This window comes from Pelobates fuscus, chromosome 10 (genome assembly GCF_036172605.1).
Source record: "Pelobates fuscus isolate aPelFus1 chromosome 10, aPelFus1.pri, whole genome shotgun sequence".
In the NCBI taxonomy this organism is placed as follows: Eukaryota; Metazoa; Chordata; class Amphibia; order Anura; family Pelobatidae; genus Pelobates; species Pelobates fuscus.
Genome location: NC_086326.1, coordinates 33,337,583 through 33,356,273, shown reverse-complemented (window position 1 = coordinate 33,356,273; position 18,691 = coordinate 33,337,583). Strand labels below are relative to the sequence as shown.

Here is an 18,691-nt window from a genome sequence, read left to right as displayed (position 1 = left end):
CACCAAGATATGCTTAATAACAGAAGGCAGTTGGACTTGAAGCCACTCAATAACCCACCTACCAAGAAGATAGTTTAGGATAATGTTGAATATATTTAAGTCTTTACCATTACTGTTAGAGTGACCATAGCTTTTTTTTTTTTTTTTTTTGCTTTCAGCATTGTAGTGGTTTAACTATTATATTTTGTGTAAAAAGTTAATCTCTATTAACTAGTAGTTCATAGGTATTATCAATTGACGCCTGCCATCACTTCAGAAGCCTTCACTGCAAATGAACCTTTTATCGACTGATCTAGCTGCTGAAACTTAGCAGATAGTGAGTTTGAGTAAAAATTATTTTAAACAAAGTTGTAAAAAAAGGGGTACATCATGACAGGTTCAGTTGTAAATTAAACTCTCTAATGCATTTACTTTCTATTGTCAAAGCACTATAACCACTACAACACACTGTGGTGGTTATGGTGCCAAGAGTGCACCAGTACCATTGTATGGTAAGCAGTTAAATCATTTTAGTAGTTTGATAACTTACCTAAATTTCACTGGGCACCTACAGCCCCTGCTTCTGGTCTTTTTTTTCTGTAAGAAAATCTACTTAGCTCTACCACCTGAGCAGGACTGTGTTCATTCGCTTAGAGCATAAGCTCTGGACCAATGAGTGCAGTCCTGCACTGGCCCGGCTAAACTTTGCAGAAAAAGCGTGGCTGTGGCAAGGGTGCCTGGAGGATCGAGGTAAGTTGTCAAGTCTTACTAAAATGTTTTTAACAATTTACTGTAGGACAATACTAGGGCACTCCTGGTATGATAACTAATACTGGCTGTGTTACTTCAACTGCAACTGACCAGGGCAAAGTGGTGAAAATTTGAAATTTGGAAACTAAACGGCCTTCCGTGAATAACAGACATGAATCATTTTTTTGCAAGATGGTCCCTTCACCAGGCATTGGGCAGGCTGTTTGTATAGTCTGTAAACTTGACATTGTGGTCACACACTGTATCTCTGCAGTATATAGGTCAATATTGATTTGTAATTCAAAGAGTTTTTATTTTCGTCATGGACCAGTTTCCTTGGGCTCAGAGATAAGATTCCATTGAGTTTAAACATTGTGTATAGCATGCACATGAAACAAAAATATGCATTGTCAGTCTTTCTGTGATATGCATCAGCTTCATCACAGTATGAGAGCAATCTTGGAAATATTTTTATCAACAATAACACCATTCATGCTGCCAATTGTATATAAATGACTGCCAGGGTTTGTAGCCATACCCCACAATCGTGTATACAGAAATGCAACCATTGCAAATGAAGTTCACTTATTGAAAAACACTGGCTCTCCTGAGTCTCCCCCACAGCAGTATGGGTTGGTGGGAGATCTAAAAATAGCCGGGTTGGTGGGAGATCTAAAAATAGAGATACAGTGTGTGACCACAATGTCAAGTTTACAGACTATACAAACAGCCTGCCCAATGCCTGTCCGTGCAGGAGGCACCTTTGGCCGAGAACAGCTTCCTGCAGATGCTCCCTCCCAGTCAGACTGGGAACTGTACTCATCCCGAGGTGCAGATCAGCCTAGCAATTTTCCAGACCACCATGGACCATAAACCAGTGGACCATTAAAAATCAAGATTAGAGCCCCCTGCAGGAGGGAGACAGAACTGAATAAAATAAATAATTAATTAAAAAATGTAGGGTGGCTGGACAGACAAATACAACTTCTTGACACATAATTTGCTCCCCACTCACCTTGTCACATCAGTCCCCCCAGTCACATTGGCACAATCATCCCTCCACACTCAACCCTCACACACAGTTACCCTGTCAAGCAAAGTCAACCTGTCAAAATAACACAACCCACACACATCCTGTCACACTAACTCTGTCACAGTTGCCTTGTCACATTCACCCTCATAAACACACAATCACAGTCAATCACCGTCAAGCAATCCTTCTCACAGACAGTAACTCTTTTAATCACACAGAAACCCCTTATGACATAAACACAACTCTGTATCAGAATGTATACATGCACGTGTGTATTATTGTGAGTATGTGTGTGTATTTGTGTGTGTGTTTGTCCAAAGTAGCAAAATGGCAGCAAGGGTGATATGGTATGGACAATATCATGGCAATGTAGGGACATTGTTACATGTTATATTTTTACGATACTGCTTTCTTTTTTGTAATATTATTTGGTGCATGCTTTTAAAAAAAGTTTTTCTATCCAAATGTTTGTTTTTGCTTCCATTAAATAATGTGCTATGTATGCATACTGAAACGAAAAATGCAATTAAACATTACTTTATAGAACACCCAAAATACTTGGATTCTTAGGTTGTTGTTTTTTTTTCAAACCACGTTGTAGTGAAGTCGTTAATAGCTTTCATTTTCATTAGAAAAATAAAATCAAACTTGAGTAAACAGAGAGTTGTGAGCAAATTTGCTATTATTATCTTTCAAAATATTATAAAAGTCTCTCCTTGAGCTTCTAAAATATATTTTCCGCACTAATGTATAAATAAAAATGAAAGGGTTCCGGTAATGACAAATTATTATAAAATGTATCAGAGAGCAAGACTAAATCATTCTCTCCATTTTAATGATAATCACACTTTAATATAAATTTCACACAGTAATCCCAAATCTGTGTTTTGCAATATCTTAACGAGATTTGGATAGAATGGCAATATTAATGTGTTTAATTAGGAATCTGATAAGAACATTATTATGCACATATATAGTCAATTCCGATTTTTTATTCATTAATTTTATATCTTTTCCTTCATTTCAAAGAGTTTGTATTTACACAATCTATTACATTTCTCCTTGTTGAATAATGTTATTATTCCTTAAAAGGACAGTAAACCCTCTCACAAACACAATACATAATAAAGGCAGTGTAGAGGCACATACTGTATGGGTTGGACCTGTCATCAAGAAATATGAATTAGAAGGACATGAAATCTGTGCAAACCCTACATTTATTTCCAAAGGGATGATTTATCAAAGTAGCTGTTGAAAGGTCACTGTTTGATAAATCAGTCCTGTGGAATAATCTGAAATATAATCGCATGACCAGTTCATATATGATATAATGTGCATCAGTAGCTGAAACTATTGTTTCTAATCTCACGTTCATCTGCGGCACATCTGGGCAACTTTTTTTTTCTCTAAAGGTAGTAAAAATAACTACCATAACCACAAGCCATCAGGTGGTTTGCTCAGAGTAAGGTTACTGCAGTACTACAGATTGCCCATTACTTGTATAGGTTTTATATCTTGTGTAGAATAGTGGAACTGTTTTAACCCCTTAAGGACCAAACTTCTGGAATAAAAGGGAATCATGACGTGTCAGACATGTCATGTGTCCTTAAGGGGTTAATAAAGTTGGGGAAAAAGTAGAGATACAACACACAACACAGACAATAAAGATACTCATGCAATACACAGAGCTGGTAGACTACATAGATACCTATACAACAGGCAGAACTGAGTAAAATACGGAAAAAATAACACCAAGAGGCTCAATAAGGAGATACTCATAACTAGCTCTCACAACCAGGCTCACAGAGCTGCAATACAGTGATCCTTATACAGTACATCTCTGCATAATGCTAAATTTCTCTTTCTCTCTCTGTCCATCTTTATAACCCTCACTTAGCTCTCCCATACATTGTATCATGTACAATAGTGTTCCTGCCATGATAACTTTAGCTTTATACTAAATATTGCTTCTGCTGTTATAAAACATGTCACTACTCCATTAGCTCTCAGCATACAGTGTGCACATGGGTAAAACATCAAAATTTGGATAGACTCCAAACGTGTCAGCTATCAGATCTCAGTACAAAGTGAACACAGGTTTAAAGCAGCAGAATATTGAAAGACTCCTTATTACTTTTGCAGCTGGCAATATAATTAGTCTGCAGTCATAATATGGAGCAAGGAAAAAGCTGTCATTGTTACCAGAAGCAATAATTATTACATATTAAAACAGATGGAAATCAGAATCAGATCAGTCCTCAGAGTCACAGCCCCAATCCTGAAGTTTGAAGCTTCACAACTTTTCAATTAGCCACAGAGAATGGTGGGAATGTGCAGTAAGCATTATTAAAACTATTAGTGACAGGCAACACTCTATGTCAGAAATGCCCCCCTCCCCTTGTCACCGATGGGCTTCCTTTGCTCTCTCTCTCTCTCTCTCTCTATATATATATATATATATATATATATATATATAGATATAGATATAGAGAGAGAAAGCGAGCTAAGGAGGTAAATTTGAGTACATTTCCTTGCTTAATTAGCCCTCAAGCCATCACTGGGGCTATTGGAGGAGACCAGCCCCATTTTTGAGATGCCTAGATGCTCTCAAGAAAGCATCTCCAGACAGCCTCTAATCAAGGGAGAGGGGGCCCAGAGAACTGAAACCTCTCAGAATTTTTCCCATATGTTTTTGGCTTACCATCTGTTCTGGCCAAAGTGCCCATATGGGTGAGCCTTCACTGCCTGATAAGCCACAAGACACTTTTGTCATTTGTATTTTCCATAATATTAAGCAATAACAATGAGAATTTTTTTATTATCTCTAGAAAACCTTTAAAAATGTAACATCAAATCATACAAAATGGCTCTAATAAAAATATCAACTTGGAAACATTCTCTAATTCAGTTATTCTTCCAGTTTGGCTACTTGGACCTTAAATTTGAAATTCACTTTGAATTCACTAATTTTCCCTTTTGTGAATAACCCTGTATGTATTTCAACCAATGTTTACATGGGCAGAATAGGTTAGAAAAGACACTAAAGTGACACCTAAGAGATTTAGAGGATCAAGAAATTTAGAAGCTATGAATGCCTTGGACCTAAGCAACTTTTGATCCTGCATGTTTGTGAGTAAGAGGAGGAGATCTTCTAGAGGGCTTTTGGCACAATTAACTTCACATGGATACATATATATTAACCTGCATATACAGCCCAAATCTTAGATATTACCATTAGTAGTGCCAATTGCTACAATTTATTCTGTAAAAGGAAGTTGCGGTTAAAGAGAGGTCTGGGTGTAATCTAAACCATTTGTTAAGCAGCAATAGTTAAAAGCCATAAATCACCATGAGTACATTCAACATCATTTGAAAATGTCTTAAGATGTTTTTTTATTAAATCAACTTAATGAACTATATTTTCATATACAAGTGTAAAAGCCACTGGGAAGCAATTAAATCAATCCAACCAGAAGCATATTTTTATTAAATTGATTTTCTTTCAAAAGATCTTCTTAATCCCTTTGAGTGTAATAAATTCCTAGAAAGTGTGGGAGATTGATACCCATAAGGCAGTTTAGAAATGGACATTCAAAGCAAGTCTAGAGCTTTCTAGACTGGAAGGCAAGACAACATTTCAGCGAAGGAACTGATAATACACAGTATCCCATCATCAGGATTATCTTAGGATGTGCTCAGGATCAATGCAGAGGGTTTGTGGCACAAGGACGTGGTGGGAGGACATGTCCCTGAACATCTATTAGCACAAGCATGTGACATGAATGTGATAAGTTACATTCATTGACATAAGTTCATGAAGAGAATGCCATGAGGTGTCCTAGCATCACAGAATGCAAGTATTGGTAAATAGCAACCAAATAAAGCCCAGTCCACAAAATAAGGGAATTACGATTCAACACACAGGTACATACAATACAATATTAGTCTTAGTCATGTTTGCTATGCAGGAGTTTTACACGATATTAGTAATATTTTACTATACATAAAAAAAAAAGAAACCTCTAAACTATTAAAACAAAAAAATCAAAAAAATATTGAAGAAGCCTGATTGTTTTTTTAGTTCCTCCCAGGAAATTACTTGTTAAATCTACATTTTGTTGATTTGATGGAAAAAAAAGTCATTAGATTTCTTTTGGGATTTAATAGTGCAGATGGGTAAATGCTTTAGACCCAAACACCAATAAACCGGGCTTGTTTGTATGTTTACATAATCGTATTACATTATATTGTGCGTATTCTGTTGAGCAACTTTCCAGATGAACATTGTATTCCGCAGATGGTTTACAGCCGGCTTCTTGTTGTAACACAGCTGTGTTAACAGCCTACCTGAGTTAGCCGCATTGGTTATATTAACTCATAGCACGCCGTAGAAATGCTTACCTTCTTGCAATTCACAAAGACAAAATTTTCTAAATGATTTCCACCCAGAAAAAAAAAGTAACCAAGTCAATTTTTGGTCTGGATCTTTCTTACATGGATATATATATATATATATATATATATATATATATATATATATATATATATATATATATATATATATATATATATATATATATATATATATATATATATATATATATATATGTTGCATTGCACTTGTGTTTATTATTTTAAGTCCCGATTTGTTTATAATTTGTGTAGAGTGAAAGTGTCTGGACTGCTCCTACGGACTCCCTCTGTAATTATTCAATAACATTACAATTTAAGAGACCTGAGCAGGTGCTAAATCAAGCTGTTGAGTTTTCGTCTACTCTTATTTTTCTTATAGATTCTACCTATGATATTATTTTGTCATTATAAGTAATGTTATACTCTGTAGGATTTCCTTATTTTTTATCAACCATAGGTGGGTAGAATCCAGCTCCCGTCACCCTTGTTAAAATGTTTTAGTAAATAAATCTGGAGGCTTTGCAAGGTTTTACTTACTGCTTCTACACTGAAAGGGTTAAGTGCAGAGTCAATTTTATGATGCCAAAACATTTCGGCGGTTTTATTAAAATAGACAGCATTGGCATATTTATTTTGCTTAATATATGTTTTCTGCAAATAAAAATATCTTTCTGTAGACATTCCTATGCCACTAAACCGAACGCTAATGTAAAATGTCTACACGAAAGAGGTATTTAGCCAAATTGATTGAAGAACCAAGTGCTTTTCCTTCTGAGAGCAGGCCAAAGTGAACATCTTATGCCTGAGTCTAGCAGACATCATTAAACTATGAAATATATGCAACTGCAAATAAAGATTGATAATCTAATGAGGTATAATCTGATCTTAGGATCTATACTAAAGTAAATAGTTTTGACACAAAATGATAAATGCAGGGAAAATGGCATAAAATTAGAGGCATGTACTTTCAGTAGCGGTCATTTCTGGTAGTTTTGGGATAGACATAGCAAATTACTTTTACCAAATTGCATTAAGTGGTACATCTAATACTCCAGTTATTCCTAAATTCAGCAGAAATTAGACCATTTGTTATAGTTTATTTTATTACAATCACCACTTAAGACATAGAAAATGAAAATATTATCATATAGCTTTAGAAATTATGGTTCAGTCACAGATGCAGGTACTGCAGAAATGGCTAAGTAGAAAGCAAAAATGTAGAATAAAAATGTGGAATGCTAACAAAAGTAAAAAATTAGAAGCAACATTTAAAGCAATAACATTGTCTTGTCATGCATAAGGATTGCGTCCTACGATTTGTTTTTGCTTTTAGTGCACAGCTTGATTATTTTGAGATTTTTGGGGTAAGAAAAACAAATCTGTCCAACTCTGTTACTAAATATCTAGATCTTCACCTTTCTTACCAAGAGGTTCGCCATCAATAACTTGGGCAGACTGTTCTGCCAGTTTTTCTATATCTAGATACAGAATTAATTACCTTGAATGCAGCAAAATATAATGCTGGGAGCCCCAAAAAGAAAAAAGACATAACAAAAAGAAGATCCACAGCTCATCATAGGGAAGCTAAATGAGTTGTTGGTCAACAGTGAAAGTGAGCAAGGAAGAAAAGAGGCACGAGAGAGGATTATAAGAAAGGAGTGAGACAGAGACGGGAATCAGAAATAGGGATAGAAGAGAAGAGAAGGGTAAGAGGGCAGGAACAGCAAGAATGAAGGGAACAAGAGAAGAAATAGGAAAGAAAGAGGAAAACGTAGGGAACATAGACAGAAAATATAATGGTGGCAGATATGAAAGGGAAATACAACAGAAGTGGAAAGGACAGAGATGGAGGAGAAAGTAGAGTGGGATAGGGAGAATGAACAGAAAAGAGTGATTGCTAAAGAGAGTAAATTGTAGACAGAGTTCAAGAGAGGGAGCAAAATGGACCATTATCATAAAGAAAAAAAAAGACAGATACGTAAAAATATTCGTTTATCTATTAAAAGATAATGCACTGAGGCATTGCTTTCAGCTTGTAGAATATGTATTGCTACATTTACATATGTAATATTTTTTGTTTCTTTAATAGATTTGTGACCTATTCATCAACAAGCTCAACCAAGACATGGTCCATTTTGAGCTAAAACCAGGGGTCCGAATTCTTGTCCATGCAGCACATTTAACAGCAGGTAAATATAATCACAAATGATATCCTTGATGCAGGGCTGGAGATGGGTCAATAATCTGATATTAAATGTTTGAGATTCATTTATCTATCAACCAGGAATGAAATATTCTAAAGTGTTAGACTAGAACAAAGAGGGTACACATCATATATACTTTCTGTGATAAAAGTAGTCAGTGACATAGAAGCACAAACTATAAATAAAAGTAAGAATTTGACTTGTACAAACATTCTGACCATGCAGAAATAATCATTTCTTGCACCTCTTCCATCATGTAACAACATTTCTTATCAGTGCACAATGATATAAATTCAAGGAAAATAATTTGCACTGGTGATTATTTTGGTTTGAAAGTTATATCCAATTTTATTTGTATAGTCTATGTGAGCAGCCAGTGTTTTAGGGGCAGCACATATACCATGTAAATTACCCATTCTGATGAACACAGCAGTTACAGGAAGTCAGAATCCAATTTGTCAATTAATTTCGCTCAAACAAAAGAGTTACTAGAAGTAAAAATCCTATTGGCTCATCCATACTAATCAAATATAGTAGATTGGGGAAGCAGCAATCCAATTGGTCCAATTTCATCTAAATGTGTCAGTTCAAGGAAGCAAGAATCCTATTGGCTTATTACTTCTGATCAAATGCAATAGTTTGAAAATAATAGCTTAAATTAAAAATCCATTCTGCCTTTGAATGTAGATTGTTTTAATGATATACACTCACCCTAAGCATTCTAAGTAAAGGAGATTTGTTAACAAAATGATTTTCTTCCTTTTCTGTATTCATCTTCTTAGCAAAATGATGCTTTTGCAACTAATATTACAAACAATTTTTTTCTTAAGCAAAATGAAAGATAACATAATTAATCAGGATTTGTCTTCATGTTCTATCAAATGGACGATCTATACATTACTTGATTAAAAAACAAAAACATATTATTGCTTTCAAGTGCATGTATTTAATGAATTATATGTTGTTTCATACCTCAGGCTCTTTATGGGGGCTGAAGGCAGGAGGTACAGCCACATGTTACCGATAATAAAATTATGTCTAAAATCAATTGAAATGAAGAAACTGGTTTTGATTTTGTAACAAGTCACATCATTTTTTTTTTTAACCAAAGAGTCCAGATGTTGTTATAGTAGCACAAGTTGATAACTCTTTTCCTACATCAAACCGTTAAGTAATTGAAGCCTCCATTTGTTCCAATATAAGTGTTTCATTGTTTGTTTATTTCGATGCAATGTGTACCTTTATTGAAAAAAAATAATTAAACAATTAAGCATATGAATGGAATAATTACTTGGCTTTTTGACTATTTTTTTCAGATACAATTAGATAAATTACTTTCTGCTTTGTAGTTCTCAACTCGTTTTTTTTTTTTTTTAATCGCATCTACTGTAAATTTTAGAGATTTTGTTAGAGTTGTTGCTTGGATAGTTTATCAAAGTAGTAAAAATCTGCATATTTAGTAAAGTATTTATTGACTCACAAGTGAAATGGTGCTCTCGGAAATATATCTTGTCTACATACTAATAATTAGATTTGTGTATGGTGGAAGTAAATGGTTTAATCAAATCACTTCATCCAAAAATAACATTTAGTTGGCTTAGTCCAAACATCCATGTGACAGTTCTGCCATCACATAAACGTCTATTGGACTACATGAACTAAATTTTATTTTTGGACAAAGACATTTGGCCGAAGCAAATTTGTTCACCACGCATAAGTCTACTAAACACTAATTTGTACTGAACTGAACTTAGAATGGCAAAACTGACAAGTCCTCCTCCTCATATGTAGTCACATATGTAGACGAATATGTAGTGTTTTTTTTAAATTTGATACAATTTGATGTTTTAAAATAAACTGCTATATCTTAATTCCCTAGTAGAGATGTCCCGAACAGTTCACCAGGAACTGTTCGCCGGCGAACATAGCTTGTTCGCGTTCGCCACAGCGGGCGAACATATGCGATGTTCGGTCCGCCCCCTATTCGTCACCATTGAGTAAACTTTGACCCTGTACCTCACAGTCAGCAGACACATTCCAGCCAATCAGCAGCAAACCCTCCCTCCCAGACCCTCCCACCTTCATTTTTAAATGAATAAAAGGGATTTATATTTGAGTATAAACAACGAATATTAACTGTTTAGTAAATAGACCTCTAAGATCGCCCCTGAGTACCTTTCCATTTAGTAATACAATAATTTAAACTAAAAATGAAAGAATGAAAAACCAGCAATAAAACCATTGAATCCTTTTTTTTTTCCTCTGCGTGCTTAGAATGTTTCAAAACATATATTCATTTCTACAATGGAATGGATTATGGGGCAAATTATCTTGGCATTCTACAATGGAATGGATTATGGGGCAAATTATCTTGGCATTCAGCTCTATATTTAATCAAAGGCACACAGAGGAACATTCTTCTTATTATAGAATTGCATGTTTCCTTCATAATTATATAACACTGGCTGTAAGAATCCTTACATATGCTGGTACAATATATAGTTCTGAGCCATACAGAATGCCTCCAGGCTGATACATTTAGGTAAATATGGAGAACAGAATGCCATTTTTATAAGAAAAATCTAAGGAAAGTGTTGAAGCATGCCTTTTAATATGCTAGATAAATTGTATTTTTATATTTCTTTCTCTATCTTTCCATCTTAAAGATTCTAGACAAAAATGTATTTATGCCAAGAAACAGTTTGCCTTGGAATATATACATATATGTCTATATAGTCCTAACTACAGCGTACTTAGCACTTTACACGTTACATTGCAGGACAGAGAGGTACATTTATTGCAGAAGTAATATGGCGTATGGGTATATTTTTCATATAGCCTTAATAGATGCACTTAGCACTTTACAGTTTACCTTACATCAGTGGGAGGTACACTGTATGCACTAATACTAAGTATACATATATATATCACTTTACAGGCTACATTACAGTAGAGGAGCGATAGAGTGAGGGCAGTAGTTACATAGTATATGTTTATTTATATATCAAACAAGTATGCTTAGCACTTTACAGGTTACATTACAGTAGAGTAGCAATACAGTAAGTGCAGTAGTTACATAGTATGTGTTTATATATCACAAACAAGTATACTTAGCACTTTACAGGTTACATCACAGTAGAGTTGAAGTACGGTGAGGGCAGTAGTTACATAGTGTATATTTATTTATATATCACAAACAAGTATACTTAGCACTTTACAGGTTACATTACAGTAGAGTAAGGATACAGTGAGTGCAGTAGTTGCATAGTATATATATATATATATATATATATATATCACAAATTAGTATACTTAGTACTTTACAGGTTACATTGCAGTAGAGGTGGAGACACGGTAAGTGCAGTAATTATAGAGTGTATATATATATATATATATATATATATATATATATATATATATATATATATATAGTTTATAGCAGTTTATAGCTTGCATTAGAAGGAGGTACAGTAAGTGCAGAAGGTATGAAGTGTATGCATATTTTATTTGTAAATTGTAGCCACTGTACTTAGCATGGATAGAATTATAGAAGATATGAGGTACATTAGTGATACAATGTGTTCATGTTATAATTGTAGATTATGCTAGCTTTAGTGTACCTATAATCTTAATTTTATTAATGACAGGAGGCGAGTATTTGCTTAAGTCTCTCTTTACTAGAACTCCACAGCAGCACAGAAAAACAACCAATCAGAAAAAAGTTAGGTACTATAAAACTCCCCTCCTCACGCATCATTTCCTCTTTCAAGCTGCGACAAAAACAGAACAAAAAACAGAAAACATAATGGGGAGAAACGAAGTCCTAGATACGATGAATACAACGATGTCCACCATCCGAGAAGAACTGCCAAACCAGATAGTGTTGATGGACTGTAAACTGAAACGAGAGTAAGAAACAGAACCAAACAGGTTGATTATCCAATGAAAAGTATTCTGAATAAACATGTGTGCACCCAATGTAACAACCAAAATTACCTTAAAACGAAGATATCCCAACCCTACTTATGAAAATAAAAATAGATAGAAGAACAGGCGACAGGTAGCAGAGACAACAAACAGAGTTGCATACGTACCTGATTAATCCAATTTTTTAACATAAAACAAGGGTGGGAAAAGAATGGGTGGGAAATACTCGCCTCCTGTCATTAATAAAATTAAGATTATAGGTACACTAAAGCTAGCATAATCTACAATTTTATAACATGACAGGAGGCTTCGTATTTGCTGTTTCAACGCTCAGACAACAAATCCAACGCTGTTTGTTTCGCTGGTACCTATTCTCGGAGCTACCCGAGCAATCCTAAATGGACTTTCCAACTGCGATAGATGACAATACACCGATCGATGGAGACGCCAGCTGAAGAAGTATCCCAAAAACTGAAAAAACAACGTCCGTTGACAGATCCATTGTACGTGGGGATGCAACCTGTTGCCTACCAGCTGGTCCATGAGCTGACAAGCCGCCCTATTAGCCATTTCCCTGCAGTGAAAACATTTTGAAAGTCATATGCGGACTTAGGGCCGCGATAAGACACTGCCACCATGTCTCAACTCTTGATGTGTAAGGTTGCTCCACCGATCGTGCCAGGGTCACCCGGCAACGCGGCCTTGCAGGTAGATCTTGAATCTCAAGGAATGCGCCTAAGTCCACCACCAAATCGCAATAGAACCAAGTAGGATCTTTCGTTCCCTCCTGGCCTACCCGGTGAGATGTCTCATCCGAGAATACATTTCTAATGCACGCCAGAGTGTGGTCAAACTAGCCGTATCCGAAGTGATTCCAATATTCCAAGTGGACTGTGTAATCCTCGGATGCGGTAGGGGAAAGACTCCAAAAGGACGTCCATTCAGGGTTCCGAATTGAACTCATGAGGAGGAACGGTGGTCGACTATTCTGGGAAATGCAAACCGGAGTGCAGAATTCCATCCAGATATGTCCCCGTCTAAGCGTGAAAGATGTCTGTGTAGGATTCGGGGTACACCAGGTATCCCCATAAGGTCTCGTAGGTCTCCTTGACTGTAGTCGAAAAGTAGGTTGGCGCAAATCCAAAAACAAAACGGCTCCCGTGAGGGATAAATAGAGTATAGACGGAGGACCCACCATCTCCGAACCCTGTTCACCAGGTATGCGCTCTGAGGAGATGGGGCAGTCCTGCCATCTTATCCCAAGGTCGTAATGACCAGGGAGGTCAAGACAACTGGGGTTTCTGGTCTTATCCTGTGACCCCTACGTACGGTTTTACCTTCAGACCGGATAATAGGCCTTCCTTAATCATGTTACCCGAGCAAGGCAGTGTCCGTTTGCTCCATGAAGGTCTCCGTATCTTCTGACATCTTGACATGGGAGAAACTGTCTGTGCAGTTTGTACGTAATGGTCTGGATATCCAAAACAGAAAGCAATCTCTGTATTATATGGTGCAGAATATGCCAAAAACCTGCACTCTCATAATACCGGAGGACCATCCGTTAGCCGTACCATCTCCAGGAGTGTGTGTAAATAACTCCCCCCGTTATACCTCTGAGTATTTCTCGCGTGATTTACAGCAGTCCGGCTCCAGTAGATCCATCACAGGAGATAAAATAGAGGGATCTAGTCTAAACATGTAATTCTTGCATGACAAGGCTGTCCTCTAGAACGAGGTTAATAGTGTGGATGTCAGTTCTAATTGAATGCAGGAGGGACGCCCCTCTATGTAGACCTCAATGTCTCGCACAGGCACAAGCCTGTGTGATGAACAAATGGCCGGTACTGTAGAGCTTCGAGTCTATGAGAGAGCCGCTCTCTACTACTGTGATCGCATACCGTGAGAGCGTCCGGCTGTTAGCCTGAGCGGGCCGCACCTGTTAGTAACCAACCGCAGAGTCTACATCCATGATCGGTTCTCTCTATGAGAATGGGTCCACCCAACCTGTCCTCTGTATCCAGCCCAGTATCTGGTCGAGGACGAGTGAGGGGCTGCGCCCTCTAATAACAAATCAGTATCCGGTTCTGTATGAGAGGGTTCGCCCTCTGTTCCTGAAAATAAATATACTCGGACCGAGGTGATGGAGGGCCGCACCCTCCTGTGGTGCAAACTAGAGTCCCTAGAGATTCAGGGTGACCAAACTGTAGGGCGCACCAATTATAAATGCCAGCATAAGGCTGAGGGCAATCTGGGAAACAACGATGGAAAAACTATCAACCGACTATCCGGATCCCGTGCGCGCGCGCGGGGTCCAGGTAGACCGTTGGTAGTCCGAGGAAAGCTGGAGACGTTCTCCGCAATCCACGAGTGCCCGGGAGGTCGGAGGAGGCCAAGTCAGGCCTCACGACGACCCGAGCGAAAAGGAAAAGGAAAAAATGAAAAAACAAAAAGCAACAATTAACAGATAAGAGAAAAATAAACCGATTCTATCTCGGATAGAAGGCAAGCAGCAGGCCGGAAGGTAAGAAAAGTGAGTCCCACTGGACAGGGCCAGGAGCTAACCTAACGCAGGAAAAAACTACCGAACCTATAAGGATTCCGGGAGGCAGATACGGAGTAGCTGGTAAAGACAAGGAAAAAACACTGCTTTCTTCTGGAGGAGTCTGAGTACCGGTCCTTGTCTGTGCGAAGTTTTCCTTTGAGATGTGCCGTCGCCGGTTTGGAGTAAACCGTGGATGTGTCCGGGGTCTTCATAAGAACTTTGCCCTTCAGGCCTGAGGTTTAGGGCCTTCACCCTTCCCACCATAGTCAGACGACCGTATACTGGTGTCCTCTTGAACACTATGGCAATGGTGTTTGTCTGGACACCTGCCTATCTCCATGTCACTGGTGCGCACTGGGTTTTCCTCAGTGATATTACCACAGGCCCATGGTCAAAAGGGGTTCGGTACCAATAGTGTAGGCCCGTCAGAAGGCATAGGCCCAGCAGGCCAAACGAATGGACACAGAAAGGTTAGCCAAGCAAATCGTCACAGACATAGCCGGCCCTTTAAGTAGGCACCGACATAGCAGGCTATTCAATGGGGCACAGACATAGCAGGCCAATCAACGGGGCACAGGCATAGCAGGCCGTGTATGGGCACGGGCATAGCAGGCCATTCTTATGGGCACAGACATAGCAGGCCAATCTTATGGGCACAGACACAGCAGGCCATTCTTATGGGCACAGACATAGCAGGCCAATCTTGTGGGCACAGACATAGCAGGCCAATCTTATGGGCACAGACATAGCAGGCCAATCTTATGGGCACAGACATAGCAGGCCAATCTTATGGGCACAGACATAGCAGGCCAATCTTATGGGCACAGACATAGCAGGCCACTCTTTTGGGTACAGACGTAGCAGGCCATTCTTATGGGCACAGACGTAGCAGGCCGATCTTATGGGCACAGACATAGCAGGCCGTTCTTATGGGCACAGACAAAGCAGGCCAATCAATGGGGCACAGACATAGCAGGCCAATCAATGGGGCACAGACATAGCAGGCCAATCAATGGGTTGTGTATTACCATAATATCATTATTAACACGTATTTATATAGCGCCCTCCAATTCCGTAGCGCTTTACGGTGGGTATTGAATGCGTAACGAGGACCTCTGAGTTCGGGTAGAGGTCCCTAAAAATTGTAGATCCTCAGGTCATCTTGTGACATAGGACTCTTAGACAAACAACCCTTTTAGACAGCGTAATGCCGTGTGAATAGCCTGAACCGGGACTGGCAGTCCCTAAATGCCCAGCAGGAAAATAGTGGTATTCCAGTAGTACCGGGTATAAGCGGAAATTGTTCCAGTTACCATCATGTCCATGAGTGTAAGATCCACTGAACAATACTCACCTGAAACTGTGAGTTGGTATGCCCATGTTCACACAGATCTGTTTAAAATTCTTATCATTATTATAGATTACCATCATCATGCCACCTGAAGGGTATTGTCCAACTGACACCGTATACACCCTGTACGGAGTTTGTATAACAGAGTTCAGAAATATCTGTAACTCACAGCCATCTGTGACATACACGGACAGCAAGACTAGATCTAGATACACACCGTCAGTAAACACCCAGCAATCTGTGATATACACCGCAAACTCACAGAATCTGTGAAATACACATTGACAGTAAAAGACACAGAATCTGTGCAACATACAGTCAGCAAAAGACACGGAATCTATGCAATGCACAGCCAGTAAAAGACACAGAATCTGTGTAATACACAGTCAGTAAAAGACACAGAATCTGTGTAATACACAGCCAGTAAAAGACACAGAATCTGTGTAATACACAGCCAGTAAAAGACACACAATCTGTGTAATACACAGTCAGAAAAGACACAGAATCTGTGTAGTACACAGTCAGCGAAAGATACAGAAACTGCAAAATATACACAGTTAGTAAAAGACACAGAATCTGTGAAATATACACAGTCAGTAATAGACACAGCAATCTCTGATATATATATATATATATAGGGAACACAGTGATCTGTGAAGAAAACTGCCATAAGCACCCACAGCAAGCTGTGCCATCTACCCTGTATAGAAAAAACCAGCAAACTGAGGAGAAAATCTGCCTAACGTGCACAGCAAGCTGGGACATATACCTTATACTAGATATAGATGCACTGTCATAGGAAACAGTGATCCGCATGAGCTGTCCTCTCAGAGAGGAAGCTCCAGATGAAATCAGCCGGCGCAGACCGCATGGTAGCGCCAGCCGAGATCCGACCACCGTGGGTGGAGGAGGGGCCGCGAGCAGGAGCACCCTCCTCTACCTGGTCGGACACCCGCGGCTCTAGAGGGAGCTGATCGCGGAAGGAAGCCACGTGCTCGAGCGGGCCGGCCGCCGAGACACACATGAAGGAGCTCGGGGAGTCAGAGGAGGCAGCCAGACGGCTAGTCTCCTGACACCCCGAGCGCACACTGTAGCCAGCGCAATCCTGGCGGAACGCATGGTGTTAGAGGGTGGGTGGAGGGGAAGCAACAAAAGGGATCCCCAAGAACCACCACGTGAAGGGAAAAAATCCCCGGGGGTACAGGGGAAGGAGAGAATCAGGATAGTAAGCCCCAAACTGGAAGCCTGATAAAGGAAAAGGCTGAACCCCATATAAATATAAAATATATAAAAAGAAAATAATATATAAAACATAACCAAAGTATATCTACAGTATGCATAAAAATAAATAAGAAATATAATATATACTAAATATAATGAATACATAACTAAATACAGTATACCTAAAATATAAATAATAAATAAAACAATACCATAAGAGAATGAATAAATAACTAAACACATAAAATATAAACAACAAATATAATATGATACCAAATATAAACCCTAAATAAGTCATATTAAATCCCAAAGCCACCCACAATAAGCAGGAGGCAGTGGTACTCTGACCTGTACTGTCTGCAGAGCAGCAAAGAAAGAGGAAATGATGCGTGAGGAGGGGAGTTTTATAGTACCTAACTTTTTTCTGATTGGTTGTTTTTCTGTGCTGCTGTGGAGTTCTAGTAAAGAGAGACTTAAGCAAATACGAAGCCTCCTGTCATGTTATAAAATTACAGCATTTTTGGCACTTTACTGATAATATTACAGCTGAAGGGGGTACAGTAGGTGCAGTAGTTAAGAGGTGGATTGAAGTGTCATTTATAAAGAGCTAACGGTGTATCTAGCACTTTATAGATGACGGTACAGCATGTTTAGTAGATATTCATCTAATATAATAGATATAACGTCCACATGGAACATTAGGGACAACGTCCCCGTGTCACTGAGCTTGGAGTCGGAGTGGGAATTAAGTGAAATTAAATTGAACTCGCTGTATTTGATTTCTATTTGTCCTAATTTCTTATGGCACTTTCTCAGATCTAAATAGAATTGTGAGAGAGGAAACAAACAATTCATTATTATATCATGAAATAATGGTTGATTTTCTTATCACTAAATATATAAAATATAATTTTTAATGAAAACAAATTTGAACATACAATATCTATCCGCAGCACAAAAACATTCGGCACACGAAATATTTCTAACGAATTCATCGCTAAGTTTTTATGTGTGTATGAGCTGTACAGTGTATACAAACAGAGAAAGTAGACAGTATTTTTTATGTAGTTGTTTAAATTTATTTTTAATGAAAGGGGAACTACCACGTCCCACTGAATTTTATACTATATTTACCTGCCCCGTATATTTAACAATTGTTGAATGTAGAACTCCACACCTATTTATCCTGCAACTGGGCACCTCCATCTCCGCTTCCTGCCAATCATTGCTATAAGCTTTGTCATTTTTACCTGTCAGCCAGCAGAGAGACA

At 38.2% G+C, this 18,691-nt stretch overlaps 1 protein-coding gene across 1 annotated transcript in view; it reads left to right on the top strand.

Annotated features, from left to right (window-relative positions):
- Positions 1 to 18,691, top strand: part of SORCS1 (sortilin related VPS10 domain containing receptor 1) — a 615,871-nt gene that overhangs the window by 564,059 nt on the left and 33,121 nt on the right. The window contains exon 24 of the mRNA XM_063433805.1: positions 8,265 to 8,364. Within this exon, the coding sequence (XP_063289875.1) occupies positions 8,265 to 8,364 (100 nt within the window). The remainder of the gene's footprint in view (positions 1 to 8,264; positions 8,365 to 18,691) is intronic.